Raw genomic sequence first — 20,552 nt, 5'->3', positions numbered from 1 at the left:
ATGAGACTCAATATAGTGCTCTTGATTCAGGAGGGTGATCCTCACAGTTGTGTCTGTATTCTGAAAGATTGAAGAACCCCACCTTCTCCAATTAAGTGTCACAGTCTGACTCATAGGAGGAGTGCCTGTCTCAAGGCAAAATTCCTTTTGTGACCATTGCTGGATTAGGCTGGATTATTGGGCAGTACTTCCGCAGAAGATGTTTCCTCCATGCCTTCTCCATAGTCATAAAAAGAAGAACTTCTCTCATCTTCCCTTCCAGCTGTGGTATGTTAACCTTCAGTGTCAGTCTTCATTTGCACTGAGAAGGTTCACCTCCATGGAAATGCCTTTGTAGTTGTTCTGTGGACATGAACACAAACATGAATATCTCTCAGTCCTGTAGGGAAGGGAGTGTTAATGCCTATAGACCAAACCTGCTGAAGTAGATCCTGCAGAAGAAGTGGAAATTGTTTTACTTGGAGAGAAAGTTCTGTTATCACACTGAATTTGTCATACACTGCAGAAGGAGATATTTTAATGCGTTTTTCTCAAAAAATACATATCTGATAGAAATAGAGGGAATTTGAGGAGGCCTTGCCCTGGGCCATCCAGCTAAAGGAAGCATTGTAAGGGAGGTGTGACTGTTGTTACTTTAGCAAAGAAATTCCCAGGTAACCAGTATCTGTTAAGTGTTAAGTCTGTTAAGTATTTTCGTTAAGTCATGAGCATTAAAGCAAATGCTCATTTTGTGGAGAAAACTGTAGTGGAATTGGTTGTGAGAAAATAGCAGCAATGCTTAGGATTTCACCATGAAAATATATAATAATTTGTATTATTTTTGTTGTCTGTTGCTTTCAGGCGCTATTAAATATGTAATCATATTCTTTTTAAGACATTCCACCCTTACTGAATGGACCAACCCTTCGTCTGACTAGTCAGGGAGTGCAAATTCAGCTGCTTTCGTGGCTGTATCCCAGCTTTGGGAGTTTGTATCATCTGTTCAGGCTGTGCTGACCCAGCATGAGCAGCAATATCTAACCAGTGCAGCAGAGGGGGCAGGCACTGTCCTGCTCCATCTCAGCTGCACATGGTCATGCAGCAGCTTGTCTGCAGCAGTTGAATCTGGATACCAGACTCATCACACAGAGAGGAAAAGGTGTTCAGCATTTAGGAAAGCACACACTGACCAAGCAGCTGTTCCCCATCTCTGCTGGGAAAGCTGTGGTTTTGTCCTTACCCTTTTCCCATACTGATTACTGTGAGAGTCACCTCTTGTTGGGTTTTTGATGGCAGACTTTGACAAGCATGTATTGAGACAGTCTGTGTCAGACTGACAGATGCATGACAGATGTCACTCAGATGTCATTCATCTGCATTACCTTTCCTCTGTGTTCTTTTTCCTACCATGCTACCTGCAGGTTTCTAAACAAAAGAACCTCACTGGTCCTAAATTACAGCTTCTCTCCTGCAAGCTCTCCTGTGCCTTCCACATCTGCCTTTTGCATTTCCAGAGATACCAGCTGTGAATTAGCTTTGTCCTATGAACATCCTAACCTCCCTCCCCTCCCTTGTTACTTTTTACTGTAATTTCCAGCTGTTCAAGGGTTTAGCTAAGAACTGTGGTAATGTTTGAATTGAAATTGCCTTGGTTAGAGGGGCCCCTAAGTGCTGGTGTGATACTGTGTCCTGATGGAAATGGTATTTGCAGAGAGATGTGCTGAATGACCTCTCTGCTTCTCCCCGTTTTTGTCTGGGAACAATTCTGAACTGGCAGCAATTTCTTGGTTTGTTTTAATGTGTTGTCATGGTGGGGTTTTTTCTGTAGGGGTTGAGGAAATTTTTGCAGCCCTTTTACCTTGTTTATGGCTGGAACCTGAATAGCCAGGCTGGGGTCAGGATGATGGAGCACAGAAAAGGGATCAGCCAGGGTGCAAATTTACATTTGGGGGAATAATCACATCACTGGTGTGAGGGAGGCTTAATTAGTTTACATGCCTGCAAAGAGAGAACTTCAGCTCCTGTGTCTGGCACTCAGAACTTTTTCAGTGGAGCTGCATCCTGTAATTTGAAAAGTTTTGAGTGTCACCCAGAGAAAAAGGCTTAGCTGGTACCTAACATTTTCCTCTCCAGGGATGTAAAGTTATAGCACCCAAGTAGAATTTACTAACTTCAGGCCATTTTTCATTATTTTTTATTAATTAGCTGTCATTTTGTGTTAATGCCATTGCTCTTTCCTGTTAGCTGTCAGCAAATATTTTCAGTGCAACATTTCTGTTACCGAATAGATTCCCCCCAGGTTTGGGTTTACAAACCAAACAAATGCCTGCAAGTATTTGCTGCCACAACACCATGCTAGTCAGGATTTCAGCAGTAACATGACAAACTGTGAGAATGTACTGGTAAGACATAAGGATGCTTCACTTCTTGAGCAGTTTTTTGACTTATGTAGGGTTTTTTCATCATAGTTGTTTGACTGTTTATACCACTGTGGTTTTCATAGATTTTATTGACATAGTTGGTTGTAACCCTTTATCTCACTCACACGCCTTTTTTGTTGATTACTGCTAGTAGGTTGAAGAAAATGTCTTTAAAAAAAAGTTGTATTTGTTCAGAGAACAAGAGTTTCCAGAATCTCGCTAGGTCTCGCTAGTATTTTTTGATGCAAAAACATTACTCCCTTGGAAAGCATTTTGTTGATATTTTTTGAGTTTGAGTTGTTGTGTTTCTGTGCAATACAGCCTGTACTGCTTGTCATCAATGGTTATTTTATCTGTGGAAAAACCCAAAAACGGTTTTTCTTTAACTTGTGGTCTTGCCTAGAGCTTGCCCAGTTGCAACAGAGTAGAACAGAAAAAGAGGGGATCATCAGTGAAGTGGAGAGGCTGAGCTCCCTGGTGGTGTGGCTCTCACCGTGTGGAAAGGCAGATTCACGGCTGTGTGTACAGCCTTTCAGCACTAGAAATGCTGTTTTGGAAAGTGTTGGTAGTGGGAACTGGATGGCTCAGCACACTGATAATGCTGTGGGTCTTCTTCTCACCCCCCTGTGCTGGTGACTGGCAGATGCCACGTTGCAGGATGGGTCTGATCCCCATCCAGCACTCCGCAAACAGCTGGGATCATCACAGGAGTGGTGATCCCAACAACTGCTAGACTCAGCACTTAGGAAACTCTACCCCAGTCTTGGGAGAAAGAGGCTTGAGAATAGTATGTGTTGTTGGGAGGATGGTTCCACTCTCCAGGTGGGTTTTGGGCTGTTTGGGGAATCTACATTGCCACTGTATGTTGCCGTGCTCCTCACTTTTCTGTAAATAAGCTGTTTCAGTCCCTGAGGCTGTCAGTCTGCTCCCTTCCACTGCATCAGTTTTGAAACACATAGTTAAATACAGGAAAGGGATAATGTCTTTTACCTTTCTCATAGAAAACAAAAGTTTTCTGCTGATCTCAGTGTTAAACTGCAGTTACCCAAAGTAACTTAGACTTTACACAAGGATGGGAAAATGCCAAGGGGTATTATTCCCAGAAAATTTTGCTTTGCCTAACGACTGGACATCAGGACTGTAGGATTTGCAAGGGAACACAGGAACTTTTAAGGGAAAATAAAACATCAAGAAGTTACCAGCAAACCAATCGATGTGCAGTGATCAGCAGGAGCAGAGAAGGGTATGTAATGTCTTGGCTCACTGTCATCAGAAATTGCTACTGTGGGATTTGGCATGTTACCATATGTAGCTGAAAATGAAATTTGAACTTCTTTCATGCAAACAAAAATAACTTTCTGCCTTATTTCTTTCTCATTAAAAATGCAATCGAAATATTGAGGGAGAAGTTTGAAACATATTGATTTCATTTTGAAGGCATATTATTAAAATCTCTTGAGGGCTCGTTGATCTTGAATCATTTCATTTTCAGATTGAAAATTATTAGTAATTCTGTTTAAGTTGCAGCTAAATTACTAATTAACTTTCATCTCAAAGATTTTATTTCTTACATGTTTCTGGCAGCACAGTGCACTCTCTCTACACAATGCTGCAGAAATTTTTTGTTACCTGCCTCTCTATGCTCCTTATAATCTTATAAAGCAGGTTTGGAATTAATGAGCTGTCACATCTTGGGTAATGAATGAAAAGAGCTGACAGAAATCCTTTTGTTGTTTAAGAATTTCCAAATAATTAATGGGAAAAAAATGACAGAGGTTCTTTTAGGGTTTAAGAAGAAATGCATCTTTCAAATTCCTTCCGTGACAGAAGAAACTTTAAAATATGTATGCAAAAAATGCAGGGATCCCTGATTAATGGGTTAATTCCAGTTCTCTCTTCTGGGATAAACTTGCAGAATTTGAGATAAAAAGATTTAATGTTTTGAGAAATAGCTTCTTAGTCTTGCAGGTTCCTTATTCCACGTTCATCTCAGAAGTAAAAAATCTTCTGGATTCCTGGATTTGCCATCGTGGACAAATTGAGTTAAGCACTGAGCATGTTTATAGTAATTCTGTGTTGTGCACACAGAAGATGTTGCAAACTGCAGGTTAGCTTTGGGGAAGGCGGGGCATTTCCATGTGTCTTATGTTTTTCTCCAATTCCTGAAGTCCCGCTGGAGCTGTTGGGAATAACCTGCACTGCTGTTTTTCAGGTGACCGTCTCAGATGGGGGCACATCTCCCAAGCAATCCTCCGTGTGGGTGGTGGTGCAGGTCCTGGATGAGAATGACAACAAGCCGCAGTTTCCAGAGAAAGTCTATCAGATCAAGCTGCCGGAGAGGGACCGCAAGAAAAGAGGGGAGCCCATCTACAGAGCTTTTGCTTTTGACAAAGACGAAGGCCCTAATGCCGAAATCTCGTACAGCATTGTGGATGGGAACGATGATGGGAAGTTTTTCATTGATCCCAAAACAGGGATGGTATCTTCCAGAAAGCAGTTCACAGCAGGGAGTTATGACATCTTAACGGTAAGCGCTCTTTCATTGGCATACAAACCCGTGATTTGACTGACTTCTTTTTCCTTTTTTTTTTAAGAAATAGGCCCTCCCCTATAAAGAGGAATATATGACTGTGTTTATGCCCTGTATGTAAGACCTAAATTAAGAAATTTAGTATTCATATGCAACTACTGCCAAAAAACTGAGTGTGAGAGATCATTCATGCTATTGCAGGTCATGAAGTATTCTCAGAGTGTTAAGTCAGCCTGCAAATTGTTAGCATGATTCGTTCCCTTGAATATGCAGAAATGAAGACCAAATACTTGTCTGCTCCCAAAGTTGTATCATGTTGGCCTGGGCAGATACAGCTACAAAAGGGTACTTACTTTTGGTGAACACAACTGTTTGCCCTTACCGAGGGCACCCGCTGTCCCAGTTTAGGTGGCTGCATCTAAGAGAGGAGGAGTACTGTGTACTCTGTGTTGTGAAAGCAATTTCAGTTAAAAGAAAGCTCAGTCAAAATTCTTCTTTCAGAACTCTAACCATACAGTGAAAGTGAAAGAAAGGGGGAATAAAATATGGTTGAGTTGATATAAAGCCATACAAGACTGGAATGTGCACTATTCATGTGCAGGAATAAGCCAACAAGTTATAGTTAAGGAGCTGAAATAAAAATGTCAGAGGTCCATGGTCTGACATCTGGAAGCGATGTATCTTACAGAAGTGGGTTGCCTTCATAATATTGGAAAATGAATAAATAACAAAACATTGAGAAATACCTAGGAATCAGAGTAGAACATTTTGAGTGAGTGAGTACTTTTCCCCCTGGCAACCTCAAAGTTCTGTTTGACATCTGAGCCTTCTTATAATGCAACAACTGAATATTTTCTAACTAGGAACCGCTCATCACACCCTCAGTATCTTTTCACAAAGGGCCTGCCTGCCTGGAGTGGAGCAGAGTGACGAGTGTTAGTATCAAACACACTTAACACATTTCCAGAGGAAGAAGTAGGGCATGATATCTCAGAAAAATAGAGTATTCCCCATTTTTTAAAGGTATTCTAATGGCATATTTATACCAGTGAACCTATATTGCCAGAAACATCACCTTTTTTAAAAAAAAGGTTAACATTTTGGTAAAATTGATGTTATCCACCAAAGCACCCATTTTGTAACCTGCATTCAGCCTTTTCTTAAGCCCAGTGTTTGTTGCTGCTCATCTTGTCTTTGCTATGCTAAATCCATAAAGCATGTCACACAAAGATCAAGCCTATCCATCTTTCTAGAAGACTATATAATAAAAAGAAATAGCACCAAGCAAAGCAATTTTTAATGAACTTGACAGAGAGGAGAAAGAAAACATGACAAAGTTTTGAATTATTTTTTTTTTATGGAGAATGAAGGAGATGACCTGAAACTTATTTAATTCAATTAAAGATCCTGAGGAAGGCGATATAGGGAATACTTATCTGCAACATAGATGCGACTTGAAAGCAGTTGAACACGCTCTGGGTGAGCATGTTTTGCAAATGCATGGTCTTACAAAGAGTCATTAAAAAGCTTCCAGCTTTGCTGCAAGAGGGAGCTGGGTGCAAGATGAAATCAGAGAGGGAAGATGGTTCTGGAGAGGAGGATTTGTGTGGGGAGTGTTTGAACTGCATCTGCAGGAGGCCTCACACCAGCATTTCTTAAACAAAATATTTCAGTTTAAAATCACCTTTTTCAGTGAAAAGTCAAACCATTATGCAAAAAAAAAAAAAAAGAGAATTGAAAAATAAGCGTTTGTCGTCCTTTTTTTCGTGGGATTTTGCACAAAAAGTTACAAAGGCCATTTTCCAAGCAGTCATCTCACTGCTTGGATTAGTTCTGAGCTGCCAAGCTGGGATGCTCATCCTGAGCCCTCTTCTCTTTGTGCCTGCCAGATAAAAGCAGTGGACAATGGCCGGCCCCAAAAATCTTCCACTGCCCGTCTCCATATTGAGTGGATAAAAAAGCCCGCGCCCTCGCCCGTGCCCCTGACTTTCGACGAGCCCTTTTACAACTTCACCGTCATGGAGAGCGATAAAGTGACCGAGATTGTCGGGGTGGTCTCTGTGCAGCCCTCTAACATCCCCCTCTGGTTCGACATCGTCGGTAAGTGGGGGGCCAGTGGCGCCAGGAGGACGCCCCAGAAGCAAAGCGTTGGGCTGTGCGGTTTTGAGAGCAAGAAAACTAACCATGAACTGCCTTCCCACCTCCCCCCATCCCCAGTTAAATCCATTTTCCTAATGAGGAAATGAAAATGCTATTTTAATGTAGTGATAAAAGTAGTAATAATAATAATAATAATATTTCTGCTTTTGTTATGACTCCTTAGCTAAGCTTAAAAAAAGCGCTGTATGGCTGAATTGGTTTTTTTTCGTACTATGTTATTTACTGCAATCTTAATGTTGTCTGTCATTTAAATTCTATTGTCATACTTTGCTAATCTCATTTCTAAATGTATTTATGGTACTTAGACTTGCTGTCCCTCATTTCTCTCTTTCTTCACCTTTTTTTCTGCATTCTGTTCTTTTTTTTCTGCTTCCGACTGCCCTGCTTCAAGGTGGCAAGCATGCTCGAGAGATGTTCTATATTCTACAGACAGCTTGTGGGCAGAACTGTTCAACAGAAGGTACCCTTAGTGCAAACACATTTGCTAAAATACAACTATCCAGGCTGCCTTTTATTTTTTGCAAGTTTTTTTGAGACAATTTATATTACATCTTTCATAAGTGCCTGTGACAGGATGCGATGCGACACATGGATGTGCTGCGTTTCTTTCTATGACAGCTTTTACCGTATTTGTGTCCAATTATTATCATTTTATTCACGGATTTTCCACAGTTTATCACAAATAATTAATTCAAACTTTTCACAGTCCAGTGCCATCCATTTAACTGTGAAACAGAATGGGATGCCTCAACATATGGGTTACAAATGGAGACACCAAAAGTTTGTCTTGAATGCAAGCTGAAACAGAGAAATGTGTTTTGATGTGAGATTTCAACCACAAAATTGCCATACATAAAATTGCTTATAAAAATAAGGAAGGAGAAGCGTCCTTAGTAAAAAGGAGGAGAAGTCATAGAAGTCTTAAAATCACAGGGAAATGCCATTAGATGCCAAAATGACAGGGAGCAAAGGGTCTCACTTGGTTGAAGCAGAGAAATGGGAGTCAATGTTCCTAAGCATTTCTTTCCCACTTCTGCTGCTGATTCAGTTAATGTCATTTAAAATAACTCATTTAACATCTCAAAAGTGAGAATTTCCCCTGGAAAATTATTGTGCTTCTTAATATTTGCAGATGCTCCTATGTAGTGTTTGCATACCTTTGGATGTAAAACAGTTCATCTGCACAAAGTGTAGTTATTTAAATGAAGGGTTATAAAGCAAATGCTATATGAAAGATTAGAGAAACAAAAAGCCTTTGCCATGGACTTAGCAGAAAGTGTGCATCAGCAGTCTTTATTTACAGGGATTGAGCCTGGCTCCCATTTCAACATAGTTATTTGCAGAAGGGTTTAGCCCACAGGAAGGACAGGGACCACAGGAGAAAGGGTCTGTCAGAGTTGTTTTCATCCACCTTTTACTGCCAATTTGTGCAGATGAAAGACAGAAGCAGCACCACTTCCTCTCTGAATTTGTAGCACAGTTTCTGATGTGCCAATCATATTAAAATTAAACCCAAAGCTACTACCATGTTCTGGGGTTCCTGCTAGTCCCTGGGGGAGGACAGCATATGTTTCTTAGAGTTTTCCTTCCATTTCCTTGGTTGCTTCAGTATGCTACATGCAGTTTATAAGCTAATGTTTACATTTCCATTCCCTTCCTCACTGAGCCTTTCCTCCCAAGACAAATCCATCTTTTTTGATGTTATTGACAGGTTTTTTCCTATTTGAACCTTTTGCTGGACTTCTTCTGGTCCTTTCCATGGCAGCTTGACCAGCTCTCATTAAAATGCTGCCCTGAGGGAAGCCCCTGCTCTTCTGCTACATTCTTTTTCATTATTAAGAGTCACTTTCAATCAAGCAGCACCTTGTAATGATATTTGATTTTTTGCCTACCAAACAGAGATGATAGGGAAAACATTAGTGAATTTTAGCTTCTGTCAAATAGCATGGCCTTTATGCCTAAAGTAGTTGAAATGGTTTAGAAGATTTTCCCTATTTAAACAATTCTAATGGTTTCCCTACAGGCTCTAGCTTCTGAAGTTGCAACATGCTGCATCACTGCAGAGGTCACTGAGACAGAGCTTTCCTAGATTTAATGAGAAAACGGTGACCCTGACCTTCCAGTTTGGTTGTGTTGCCATATGAATGTTTTCATTAAATATTGCTGCTGTTACAAATAATTGCACTCCCAACAGCAGCAATTTCTGTAACAGGAATAGCCAACAATCCTGGGCATGCTGAAGACCTTTTTGTTCCAGACACTCAGCATGCAAGGAGCAAAGACAAAACCTATCCTGAGAGTTTTACAGAGAGAACACTGTGTATTTAGATAACCATTGCTGCCTTTAGCCAGTGTCAAACCCCACTTTTTTTTCATTGTTCCTTGATATCATCTGCATTGAGGTCTAGTGCTGAAAAGCCCAATGAAAGACATGGGGTATTTGTAGAAGGTAATTGTCATATATAGAAAGCTGTATGTGACTGCTGATGCACAAGATGGTTTCTGTGCTGCTGTAAAACCAGACCTGATCCTGCTCCATCTGGTGTTTTGTGATTCTGAACCTCTGTGCATAGTTCACAGTAATGTCAACAAAACCCCTGAAGGCTTATGTAGAGATGTGGTTTAATATAGAGTTTGCAGCTTGACCTTTATCGTTATGACCTTTTCAAACTAAATGGGCATTGGAATTCTAGACAATCTCTTTTTTAATGCATAGCATCCACTCTCTCCCAGACAAAAAAAAAAATAGAGGGAGAGCAGATAAAGTTTGGCTATAAAGTGTCCTGTCTGCCTAACTTTGCACCTTAATTATATATACTTTAGGTAGGTGTTTAAGTTCTTGAGTTAATCAGCTCCATGAGAGGAAGATGCCAAAGGGGCAGGAAGGTCATCTTCCATTGATGGACTGGAGAGGAACAGGATACTTGGATGATTTCTTTAATTGCGAATAGTTGAGATATCATACCTGGTTTCTCTTTTCAGATTGCATTCAATACCATTCTCAATTTAAGCACATCCCACTGTGTGAAAGACATAAGCACAAGTTGTATCAGTTTACAATTTATTTAGTCATTAATAAGAAACTAATTTTCAATGGGAACTCCCAGATAAGTCAGAGACCTTTATTTGTACCAGGAAAATTGAGCCCTTTCTGTTTTTTCCTTTGTTACTGATGGGAATGGTGGGATGAGTACTTTAACACTGGAGCTAAGCTGCATGATGCTAGTTTTTGCTTAAGTGGCATGTTGCACAACATCTCTCTGGTTCCCCAAACAGTCCTCCTTCTATCTTTGCTTCCTTCCCCAGCCTGTGCCTATGTAACAACAGCCAAGCTTTGAAACCACATCAGCACTTTTTACCAAGTGTGCTTAAATGCCAGTAATTTTAATAGCTATTAATTTTAGTTAATCGTCCATTTAATTCATAGTGCTGCAAGTTTTCATTAAAATCACAAACATGTAGCTCCCTAGCCTTCTTTTCAATAATCTTCTCTGAGAACTATCTAAAATACCTTCCTGATTTCTTTCTTGCTTTTTATGCCCTTGCTTTCAGCTTCTTAGCAGCAAACTCAAGGCTTTGAGTCTCTTTACAGTAGTTTTATCTAAAATTCAGAGTCTGCATTACTTTCTTCTTAGCATGATATAGTACATAAAAGAATAAATATTTGCCTGTCATTTTACTAATATTTATTATGTTATGATTAAAAAAATCTGTAGTTGAATTTTTGGGGTTTGAGATGGTCATTAAGTTTACTTCATCTTCTTTAAAAACAAAAGAAATGAAAATCTTGGCTTTGCTTCTTTTTCTGAAAATTCTAGAGGTACTTTAGCCTCACCTCTGGAGCTTCAGGGTGAATTAGTTTCCTGCATTTTGCTCTGATTCTCTTCCCTGAGCAATGTGACAATTGAAGCAATTGGCCAAGTTTATCATCACTGTTCACTCCTGTCAGCTTTTTTTGAGACAGACAAGTAAGAATCTTCTCTGCACTAAGAAAATGCTCCTCTAAATCAGATCATTTATGGTGTTTCTTTTCTCCCTTTGTCTCCATAATGGCATGGTGGGCCAAATGAGACTTGTGTGAGGATAGCTGTATATAATGGCACTTTTAAGTTTGAACATAAAATATTGTGTGCTGTTTGCTACCTGCCAGTGAAGGAAGGCTGCTGCTAGGTTTTAGTAGTGTTTGAACTGGGGATGTCCTCCAGAGCTCAGTGTGATCCATCTTTACATCTAAGAATGAACAAGTCTGATTCTCTGAAGTCTTCAGATATTTCTGAGGTGGTATTCAATCCCAGCCTTTTTGATTGTCCCACTGGAAAATATGGGAAAAGGTCCTCATAAGGGACTCGTTTGCCTACACATCCTCCAGATTTGCTGACGTGTTTTCTTCTCAGAGGAGAAAATGATTTTTCCCAGCAGCATGATCCATCTTAAAGTGTATATCAGCAACTGATAGGAACATGGGGAGGCTCTGCATCGTACCAAAAAGGAACCACATCTAGAAAAAGCCCTACCAAAAAAATTAACTGCTTGCAGCAAAATGCAATATAAGAAGAATATGCTTGAAAATTAAAAACCCCAATGCCAAAATTAGAAAGGGACAGAGATGCAGAGCCCACACCCTGTGGGAATGCAGGATCTGGGTTGTGTCTTGCCTTAGGCAGATTTTTCAGCTGACCCCCACAAATCCTTTTTGATAGTTCAAGTTTTCCTTGGCCTTTCCTTTGCTCCTCTCTTGTTAGCTTCGCAAGGTTCAGTGTTTTGGGGTTTTTAGGTGTCTTCTTTATAAAAAGGAAAATCAGTTCTTTCCAAAATATACAGGACTTTTGTCAGAAGAAAAATTGTTCATAGTGACTATGAAGCCAAAAAATAAGCTAAGAACAAAGGTAAAAGTCCAGGTTCAGACAGAAAATGTAACCAACTCTATACCAAGTACACAATTTAGAGTCTGTGGGCTCAGAGGTGTCTCAGTTCAATTTCCTGAGATCTCTTCCTTAACAATACTACACCATCTGTTAAACTGAAAATAAAGACTGTTCTAGAGAGTTGTAGTGAGGGCCAGCTAATAAGGTCTTTTGTACCAGGGGCTGTTTCTACAGCTGTACCAAAAGCAGCTGGAATTGGAAAATCATATATAAACTATAACACACTCTTAGATGACATTAAAAATTACTAGTTCTCAAAGTTACTAGTTCTAAAAATCTAATGCTTCCAGGGCTTTTGCAGAAGCATTGAGATCATCCTCAAGAAAGTAAGGGTGGAAATCATCTCACTTAACTTTAGGTGTTTGAAGTGTAGACATAACTGTCTGCTAGGTGGGATTGTAAAGATTTTGGGAATCTTTACAATCAATTTGAGAGAAAAAGTGGATGAATTTTTACCATTCCAACACGCTAAGTCTTCTCATCCAAAGACAGCATTGAAAGTAGATGTGGACTTTTCATAAAATCTTATTCAAAGTGCTTCAGTCTAATCAGATTATTTTAAGGGAAGTCTTCAAACTGTATTGAAGATGTATCAGCATTACATTTTAGCCTGAAATGATACCACAGACAACAGCTAATCCACATCTCTCTGGGGTTATTCAGTATTAAAATGCTTTCTCAGGACAACCTGTCTAGCCAGATTGTCAGTGCAATCATCTTGCTTTCTTTGTCACTGATTTTCCCAAAGTGCCTGAGGAACTCGCAATGTATTATCTTCATTTGAAATATTTCTTTCCTAATGCAATTGCAAGCACATTAGCAAAGACAGCTTCTACGTATCTTGTATCTGAAAGCAGGGTTTAGTAGACAGTAAAAAGGAAAGCATGTGCCAAATGCTGGAAAGTGGAATAAGTAATGAAAATTCACATTAATAAAACTGAGCAGCTGAACAAAATGCCATCATCTTTAGCCCTCTTTCATCTGAAGATTGTGATCAAAGAAACTATTAAATGGACAATAGTAAAATTGTTAAAACTGATGCTGTGGGAGCCTATGGCCTTGCAGGCAAGCTCACTTCCAAAAGGTTGGTACAGACACAGCATCAGGCTTTCAAAAACAGCCTCCAGCCCCCCAGAAGCCAGCACCTTCTTGGCTGTCACCTCCCAGGGCCTCAGCCTCCAACATCTCCATGGGCACCTTCGGATGGAAGTGGCTTTGTGTGGAGTTCCCAGATGCAAGAGTTCTAAAGAGAAGACTCCTGTTTGTTTTTACATGAATGATACTTCCCTCTTTGTGCAACCCAGCACCCATCTTTCAAAGATGATTTTTTGCGGTGGATGCTCCTAATAGGCCTTGCACAGACTTTACTTCATAGTAGGGCTTGTATAGCCTTAACACATCTGTACGACTCCAAATGTTTCACTTTTATAGCATTTTCATGTAATTCATCAATTCATCAGTGTTCAGTGCAGCTTCAGAAGCATTTATCGTATGAGGACCTGTTTGGAGTGCATACAGAGGCCGAGGAGCAGCACAAACCATTTGCAGACTGCCTCTGGTGCTGCAGGTGAGGGGCAGGACCCAGTATCCCAGGCAGTATTCCCAGAAGTTCATCCATCTGCATGGCTCTTCATCTGACCGTGGTCTGTTAAAATGTAGAAGACTGAATCATGAATAATTCAGGGTTTCACTCCAAAATAGATTATAATCACAAATCTCACAGCAGGATGTTCTCTGATCCATCTCTGCCTCTGTTTGAGGCAATTTCTGCCTTGTTTAATAGAAAACTTTGCAATGTAGAGTGAACTGCATAGCCTGGGTAGTTACAGGCTGGGGTGGCTGGCAACCAAGATTAATTTGTTTGTCACTAGACCATTTTGGAAGATGTGAATAATGTATAAAAAATTCACATGATGGATTCAGTTCTTCTTTTAGGGGAAGAGTATGCTTCACTTAATGGAAGTGGCTTGAAAAAGTTGGTCTATTTGCAACAGACTATGTGGTGCCCTGAAAACCCAGCTCTGAGCCAGCAGAAGATCATTTAAAACATTTATTGTTAATCCTTCCATGTTACTTCTTGGAAGTTTTAAAAGCAGGTTTTTTTGGAAGTGTGTGCCAGTTGATAGCATATAATTTTTGATTGCTCATTAAGATGGTTATTAAGCATCTCAAAGTATAGACTTGCACTTTGTTTTCATGGTTATCAGTATGAAACATTCTCTTTGTGAAGTGCCTACTGTCCCAAGGCTAGTTTCATTTCAGCTGAGATTTCCTTGCATGAATCTCAAGCTCTTCTCTTCAAAGGAGGTTTTCATGGTGCAATTTTTCTCAAGTAAATCAATTTAAAACATTAATTGGGAGAAAGAAACTTTTTCTTCTGGACTAACTTAAAAAAAAAAAAAGAGCACCAAAGATACAATCAATGTCCAAGTACCTTGCTATTGCTTAAATATCATGGACAGCTTGCAGAATGAGGGCGAGGAGTAAGCAATGTTTCTATCTGCCATAAATGACAACAGGCCTAGTGGCAATGTTTTCCTGGAAAACCACAACTTCATCTATTAGGCTTAGACCTGTATATATGTACATACATCTGTTCAACATATGGAAATCTGATGGTACATCTGAAATTACTGCATTTGGATCACTTCAGTGGCCGGAAGTTCACAATTACTGCCTTTTCTCTGCAGCAGTCACCTGCATTATTATTTTTCCTCCTATTTTCTTCTGTCCACCTCTGAATATCTTTCAAGACCAAAATGGACAGAGCAGTGCTTCTTCCACCTTCCTCTTTCTTTGCAATAGCGTGTGCAAGAGGTACAAGTGAGGGTTCCTTCACATTAAGGGATTCAGGGGCTGTGACTTTGCTGTGTCGCCTCCTAATCTTCAGCTTCTTCAAACGCCAAAACATTGTTCTCTCAGTAAATGCATGACTGCTTCTGAGAATAATGCCAATTCCTGTTCAGCAAACCATGCAGATGGGAGAGCATGGAACACTCTTCTCTTCTCTTCTCTACTCAGTCCCCCGCCCTAAAATTTTCAGAGCCATTTTGTGACACTACCAGCCATTCACATATATCTCTCTTTACATATATTTCACCAGAGCTAAGTCAATAGGATGGATATTTTTCTGCCTGTGGACTTCATCTCAAGAGCTTTCAGCAGCTGTTACACAAGTCTCATACCCAGTAGGGTTTGAAATGCTTTTTGTCTCTGTGGAACAGGGTTGGCATTGAATTGCTGTGTTATGAATACGCCTTAAGAGTTTGTCTGTCAGCAGTGTTGTGTCCCACCTCTCCCTGTCCCTAGCCTCCAAAAATTTTAGACTCCACTAATACTAAATTACACTTCATAGATGAGTAAGTAAGAAAACAGCTTATCAGCAGGGAGTGTGTGCTGCGCTTCTGAAAATAATGAGTAGGTCAAATTTATAAACTGTAGCTGTGGCTGACAAATCTTGTAACCATTCAATCTGAAATTATATTTGAGATTATATTATTTATAGCCTTATTTTACTTGTTAATAGATTTTTTCTTTTTTTTCTTTCAATCAGTACTCAGGAGGGTTTTCCCACTGCTGCAGCATTCAGTGTGTGACAGGAAAAGGGGATGTTAGTATTAGAACAGTGCTTTATGAGAGGTTTTTTTGTATTGGAAAGAATTTAGGTTTTGTATCCGGTCAGATCTATTTGAATAATTCTTAAAGGCTTTGACCTTTGCTGCCAGTAATTATCATTGTCCTTGTTATTAACATAACAAATCTCTATTTGCATTTTTTAAATTGATTATAATTGTACTTTTTAAAAACTCAGATAATGGTATTTGCACCCAGAAGTATCAGTGAGAATTTCCTGAAAATAAAATTTGCAGAATAAAACCCTCTTGAAATGGCTTTTATACAAAAAGATAATTATTCTTGTTCGTTATTCAAACCACAAGGGCACACATCTTAGGGGCTTATAGCCATTTGATTATTTTTATGGATACAGCTATAGTTTACTTAAATGTACTGGTAGATTTTTATTCTTTGGTTTTGGCAATGCATTCTAATGATATCTGCTTTTCAATATACAAACTGTGCTTTGAAATACAATATCTTATGAACAAAGACGTATCACTAGAAGTACTGTGTGTGCTAAGAGAGGCCATTAAGATGGGTGACACTAAACAGACACACCCACTTTTAGGAATACTTGCAATGGAAGTTTTCAAGAAATGGCTAACGTGATTGTGTTTTTGTGCAACAATTAGGAGGGAATTACGATAGTTCTTTCGACGCCTATAAGGGAGTGGGCACGATTGTCATTGCCAAGCCCTTGGATGCAGAGCAGAGGTCAATGTATAATATGACTGTGGAGGTCACCGATGGAACAAACATTGCCACAACTCAGGTAGAATATCACGTTCCTTTCTTGGCAAGTTATTCATTTGTTGCTGGAATGTATATGCTATAAAAGTTATTAATTTTTCCATTCAGGTGAAACCTCATCCTTTGAGACCACCAATAACTAATGGAGGGGATATTTTTCAGAGCCTTTCCATCTGGCTGTAAAGAATCGGCTGTTCAATGTTTCAAAGCGTTATTTCTCCTTTTGTTCTCTTCCTGCTCACATGAAAGTAATTTGCCTTCCTCCAGCTGAGGGAGTCCCTATCACAGGCAGCAAAGCCTAGATTTTGACAATTGCATCTCCCCATAATGGTGCTCAATACAATAGTGCTTCCATAGTGTCAGGGAATATTGCTATTGATTGTGTTAAATGGAGTTTATACCTCTCATCCTCCAAAGACCCAAATGTGGGACACAAGATCAATTGTTCAGAAAAGAAATTGTTCAGAGGCAAAACTTAGAATTCAAAGAATCTCTCCTTTAGTGTCACTGCCTGTGATTACACTGTCTTCTGCAAAGCAGCCCCACTGAACCTTTTAAAACCAGGCTTGCTTATCAGGCTCCTTGCCTTTAAAGTTGGGTCAGATAAACGTGATGGGCTGGGGCAGTGCTGGCTCTGACACATCTTTGTAGGTGACACCCTGAGACAGAGCCTAGGTGTCTGTTCTGAGGGCACCAGTCTGGAATTGGGTCATAGCACAAGGACAGGGACTCTGAGGTCCAGGGGGCACCAGGAAGACTTCAAACAGCAAAATCCTTTGATATGAGGTAGAGTTGTGGGCTGTGCATTACTTAGGGCCTGAAATTCTACATCTGAGTTAGTCCCCAAGTGTAAATGAAAAAAAATAGGTTTCTGATGTTATTTCCTTCTTTATAATTCAGAAGGAAAGCCTGAACATTTTTTGTGTTTACATATATGCATGCACATGCAGATGCTTCTGTTGTACCTTGCCTTTTTGCTCAAATGCTTTGGATGTAAATCTGTATTCAGAGAGCCACAACGCCAGCTTTCCTAAGAAATTGATAAATCATTGAGTGCTTTCTCAATCTGAATTCATGTTTATATATCCTGTTTATAGCCCACCCCTAAAATGTCTGATGTTTTCTCCCAGTAATCCACCCTTGGTAAGAAAACATCAGTTGATAGTAAGCTAGGTGCTAGGAAATCCTGTGTTTCCCCTGTTAGTTTCAGAGTTAATTGCATCTCTGCTAAAAACATCCCTTACTTTAAGCTTGATTATATCTGGCCCATGGTTCCCCATTATGCCTTTCTCTGCTCAATTAAGGAACTCTTTAAAAAACACTGTTTTCTCCCCAGGAAGGCACTTACTCACAATACTCAAATCACCTCCCAGTCTTCCGGTAGACAGGCAAAGGAGAATGACTGATCTCTGTATGTTCCCTTTCCATAAGGCATTTTCTTCAACTGTTGAGTAGTTTTTTTTTGTTATGCCATTTTTTAATCTTGGCTACACTCTTAGTCCACATTTTAGATGGTGTTGAATGCCTAATGTGACCTTTTTTCCTTCTTGCAAACATTTCAGCCAAAAAAATATTTAAAAGCTTAGGGAACTTCAAACATGCTGGATTAAAGTAATTTCTCTTTTCATGGATATTGCGTTTATTGTTTCTGCTACTTTTGATTTAATAGGTTGACCTATATAACAGTCCTCAAAACCTAGTTGGATGAAACCCCTACATTTTTAATTAAAACATATGGTAAAAACATATTTCAGTAAAGCTGTTGCGTTCTAAAAGAAGCCTGAGCATTCTTTTTAACAGTGATGTGACCCATTTAGGGAATGTAAGATAGTTTCAGATTGCAAGAGTATAGCATTAATAATCACTGGTGTGTACAGACCCTTCCCTCCCCCACCTTCTCTCTGTGGATACTGTTTAATTATTTAACGGTGGCCAGGGTATCCAAGCATGTGTTTCTTTTGGTCTTCACAACAGAGATTTCAAAAGTGATTGTTATCTGAAAACTGACAGAATTACGGCCTTCATATTTATCGCTCCATTTTGCAAAACTTTCCTACTTTATTTTTGGCTGTACTTTGGAGTCTTTGGTTGCCTTCCTCATCTTAATTTTCTTTTGGAAAAATAATAATAAAAAAACTGATTGGTTTAATTTTAAAATGTCAGAGAATAGATCATTTATTGATAGCTCTCAGTGGCCTTATTCTGAGTTTTGACAAAACAACATTTTTACTATTTTGTTCTATGTACACAGTTCCACCCGCATTTTTGACTGTAGCTGCAGGAAGTTATGGTAGAAGAGAAGCAGGTAGAAAGCAATTTTGAATAACAATAAAATAATTGAAAGGCCCCTCAAAGTATGATGTTTTACTATGAAAGAGCTGATGATCACCATGTGCAGTGGAACACTCTTGCTTTTTATTCCACCCCAGCTGTTTTCCTTTATCTCTTCTTGGCCTTTTGTCTACTATACAGTTGGAGGTGGTAAAATACAGCATAAAAATGCCAAAGATTTTTGTTTGGGTAACGTGATCCCTGGCATGGGCTCGGTGAAGTTTCTTCAGCAATGTTCCTGCATGCCTTAAACTCCAATGAACTGTTCACTTCCTTCATGCCTTACTGTGCACATGGTTCATTACTGTACCATGAGAGGAAGGAAATAATTTTGATTTAAAAGTTACATCTGCTGTAATAATGGTTCACTATTGCAAAAAGAGGCAAAAAGAACGTAAGTACTAACAAAAAAAAAAGTTACAAACTTCCTATGTAACCAAAAAGCTAGAAGCCTGCTTGTTTTGGGTATGATCAAGGTTTCCAAAAGAAATACAGTCTCCAAAGTGAGAACCAAAGTGCCAGGACTTGTTGAGCCACTGTCACTCACCATGCTGCCCATCCATGTAAGCCTGAACCATCCAGCCCTTGGGATGGAGAAGGAAAAATACAAAGAAATTTTGACTTGTTTGATTTATATATTTGAAGTGTGGGTATAAAACTTCAGTCACAGTGATTAACTTCTAGAATGGCTAAGTCTCCTGACTTAGCCAGGGAGAGCTTTTGCTTTTTCCCTTTCTTTTATCCATCATTGCTTGAGGCCATGCAGTCATTTATTAAAGGCTGAAGGAGTATGTTTGCTCCAAATTCCCACGAAACACAACTCCTGCAGCTGCCAGGCGAGCTGTGGGCCTTGCAGAGGGATTCTGTATCCCCTGTGCTGGAGAGAGCTGGGGCAGTGGCTCTGTGCAGTGCCTCTGCACTGCAGTGACCCTGCTCCCTGCCGTGCCCATCACCTCCCTTTGGCCTGCAAAAGGCTCTGGTGCCCTTGCTTGAGCAGAGAGAGGTCTCTCCCCACAAGGGCTCATCTTAATGGCATCTAAATGCCTACTCCTGCCACAATTTTGACTCTGAAACATGAGAAATTCCCCTGGTCATGAGTCAGGTTTATCCAAAATCCCTTTCTTTACTGAACAACTCAGATCTTTTACACACAGGCTCAACAGAGGAATAGAATCACATTTATTTACTTATTTGTAGTGCATACTCTTGAGCTTTGTTAAAATACCCACAGAAGCTGAGTACGGGGTGGGGGGAATTATTGAACTATCATTTAAGTTATTATAATGTTTCACTTTTATTGAGAATGTTGTCCTGGCAGATAATTATATTTTTGTAAGAACAGCCTCTGGAGTGATGTTACTATGTGAAAAAGGTGATTTTGTTCCTTCTTTTCCTGCCTCCTTCTCCTTTCTCATCATTGTAACTGCTATAGAAAAGATGTTAGAGCATGAAGGCTGTTGCCTCCAAGCTAGGAGGCCAAAGGCACCTCAGTTTCACTTATTGCACAACTACCTGACTATTTCCCAGTAAAGTGGGCACTCAGAGGGTAACGTGCACTTCCCTCTGAAAAGTTTTGCAGATCCAGAGATGTTTGCTCGCAACATCCTCTGCTGAAGCTGGCCAGACTGGAAGAACAGACAGAAGTTATTGCTCATTGCCCCCTTCTGTCTCTCCTCGCAGAAAGTTTTGGAATTTAATTCATTCTTGTGCTGAGGATTGACTTTTAACTCTAAGTTTCTGTCTCACCTTTCAGAGGTCATCTTTTCTTTGCAACATTTTCTTAAGAGGAGCTGATCACTCACCCCAAGTGAGGGTGGTTCTCTGAAATGAATGGTGAAA

At 39.8% G+C, this 20,552-nt stretch overlaps 1 protein-coding gene across 4 annotated transcripts in view; it reads left to right on the top strand.

The window, feature by feature from the left end:
• Positions 1–20,552, top strand: part of FAT3 (FAT atypical cadherin 3) — a gene marked incomplete at both ends in the record, with an annotated part of 305,089 nt that overhangs the window by 197,496 nt on the left and 87,041 nt on the right. For 2 of the 4 annotated variants that reach the window (XM_084226345.1, XM_084226343.1), the window contains 4 exons: positions 4,612–4,926; positions 6,819–7,029; positions 7,481–7,549; positions 16,265–16,404. In XM_084226345.1, the coding sequence (XP_084082471.1) occupies positions 4,612–4,926; positions 6,819–7,029; positions 7,481–7,549; positions 16,265–16,404 (735 nt within the window). The remainder of the gene's footprint in view (positions 1–4,611; positions 4,927–6,818; positions 7,030–7,480; positions 7,550–16,264; positions 16,405–20,552) is intronic. The other 2 variants (XM_084226346.1, XM_084226344.1) reach the window with 1 other exon arrangement.

This window comes from Fringilla coelebs, assembly GCF_963513975.1.
Source record: "Fringilla coelebs genome assembly, chromosome: 2".
NCBI lineage: Eukaryota > Metazoa > Chordata > Aves > Passeriformes > Fringillidae > Fringilla > Fringilla coelebs.
This window is presented reverse-complemented; position numbering and strand designations above follow the sequence as displayed.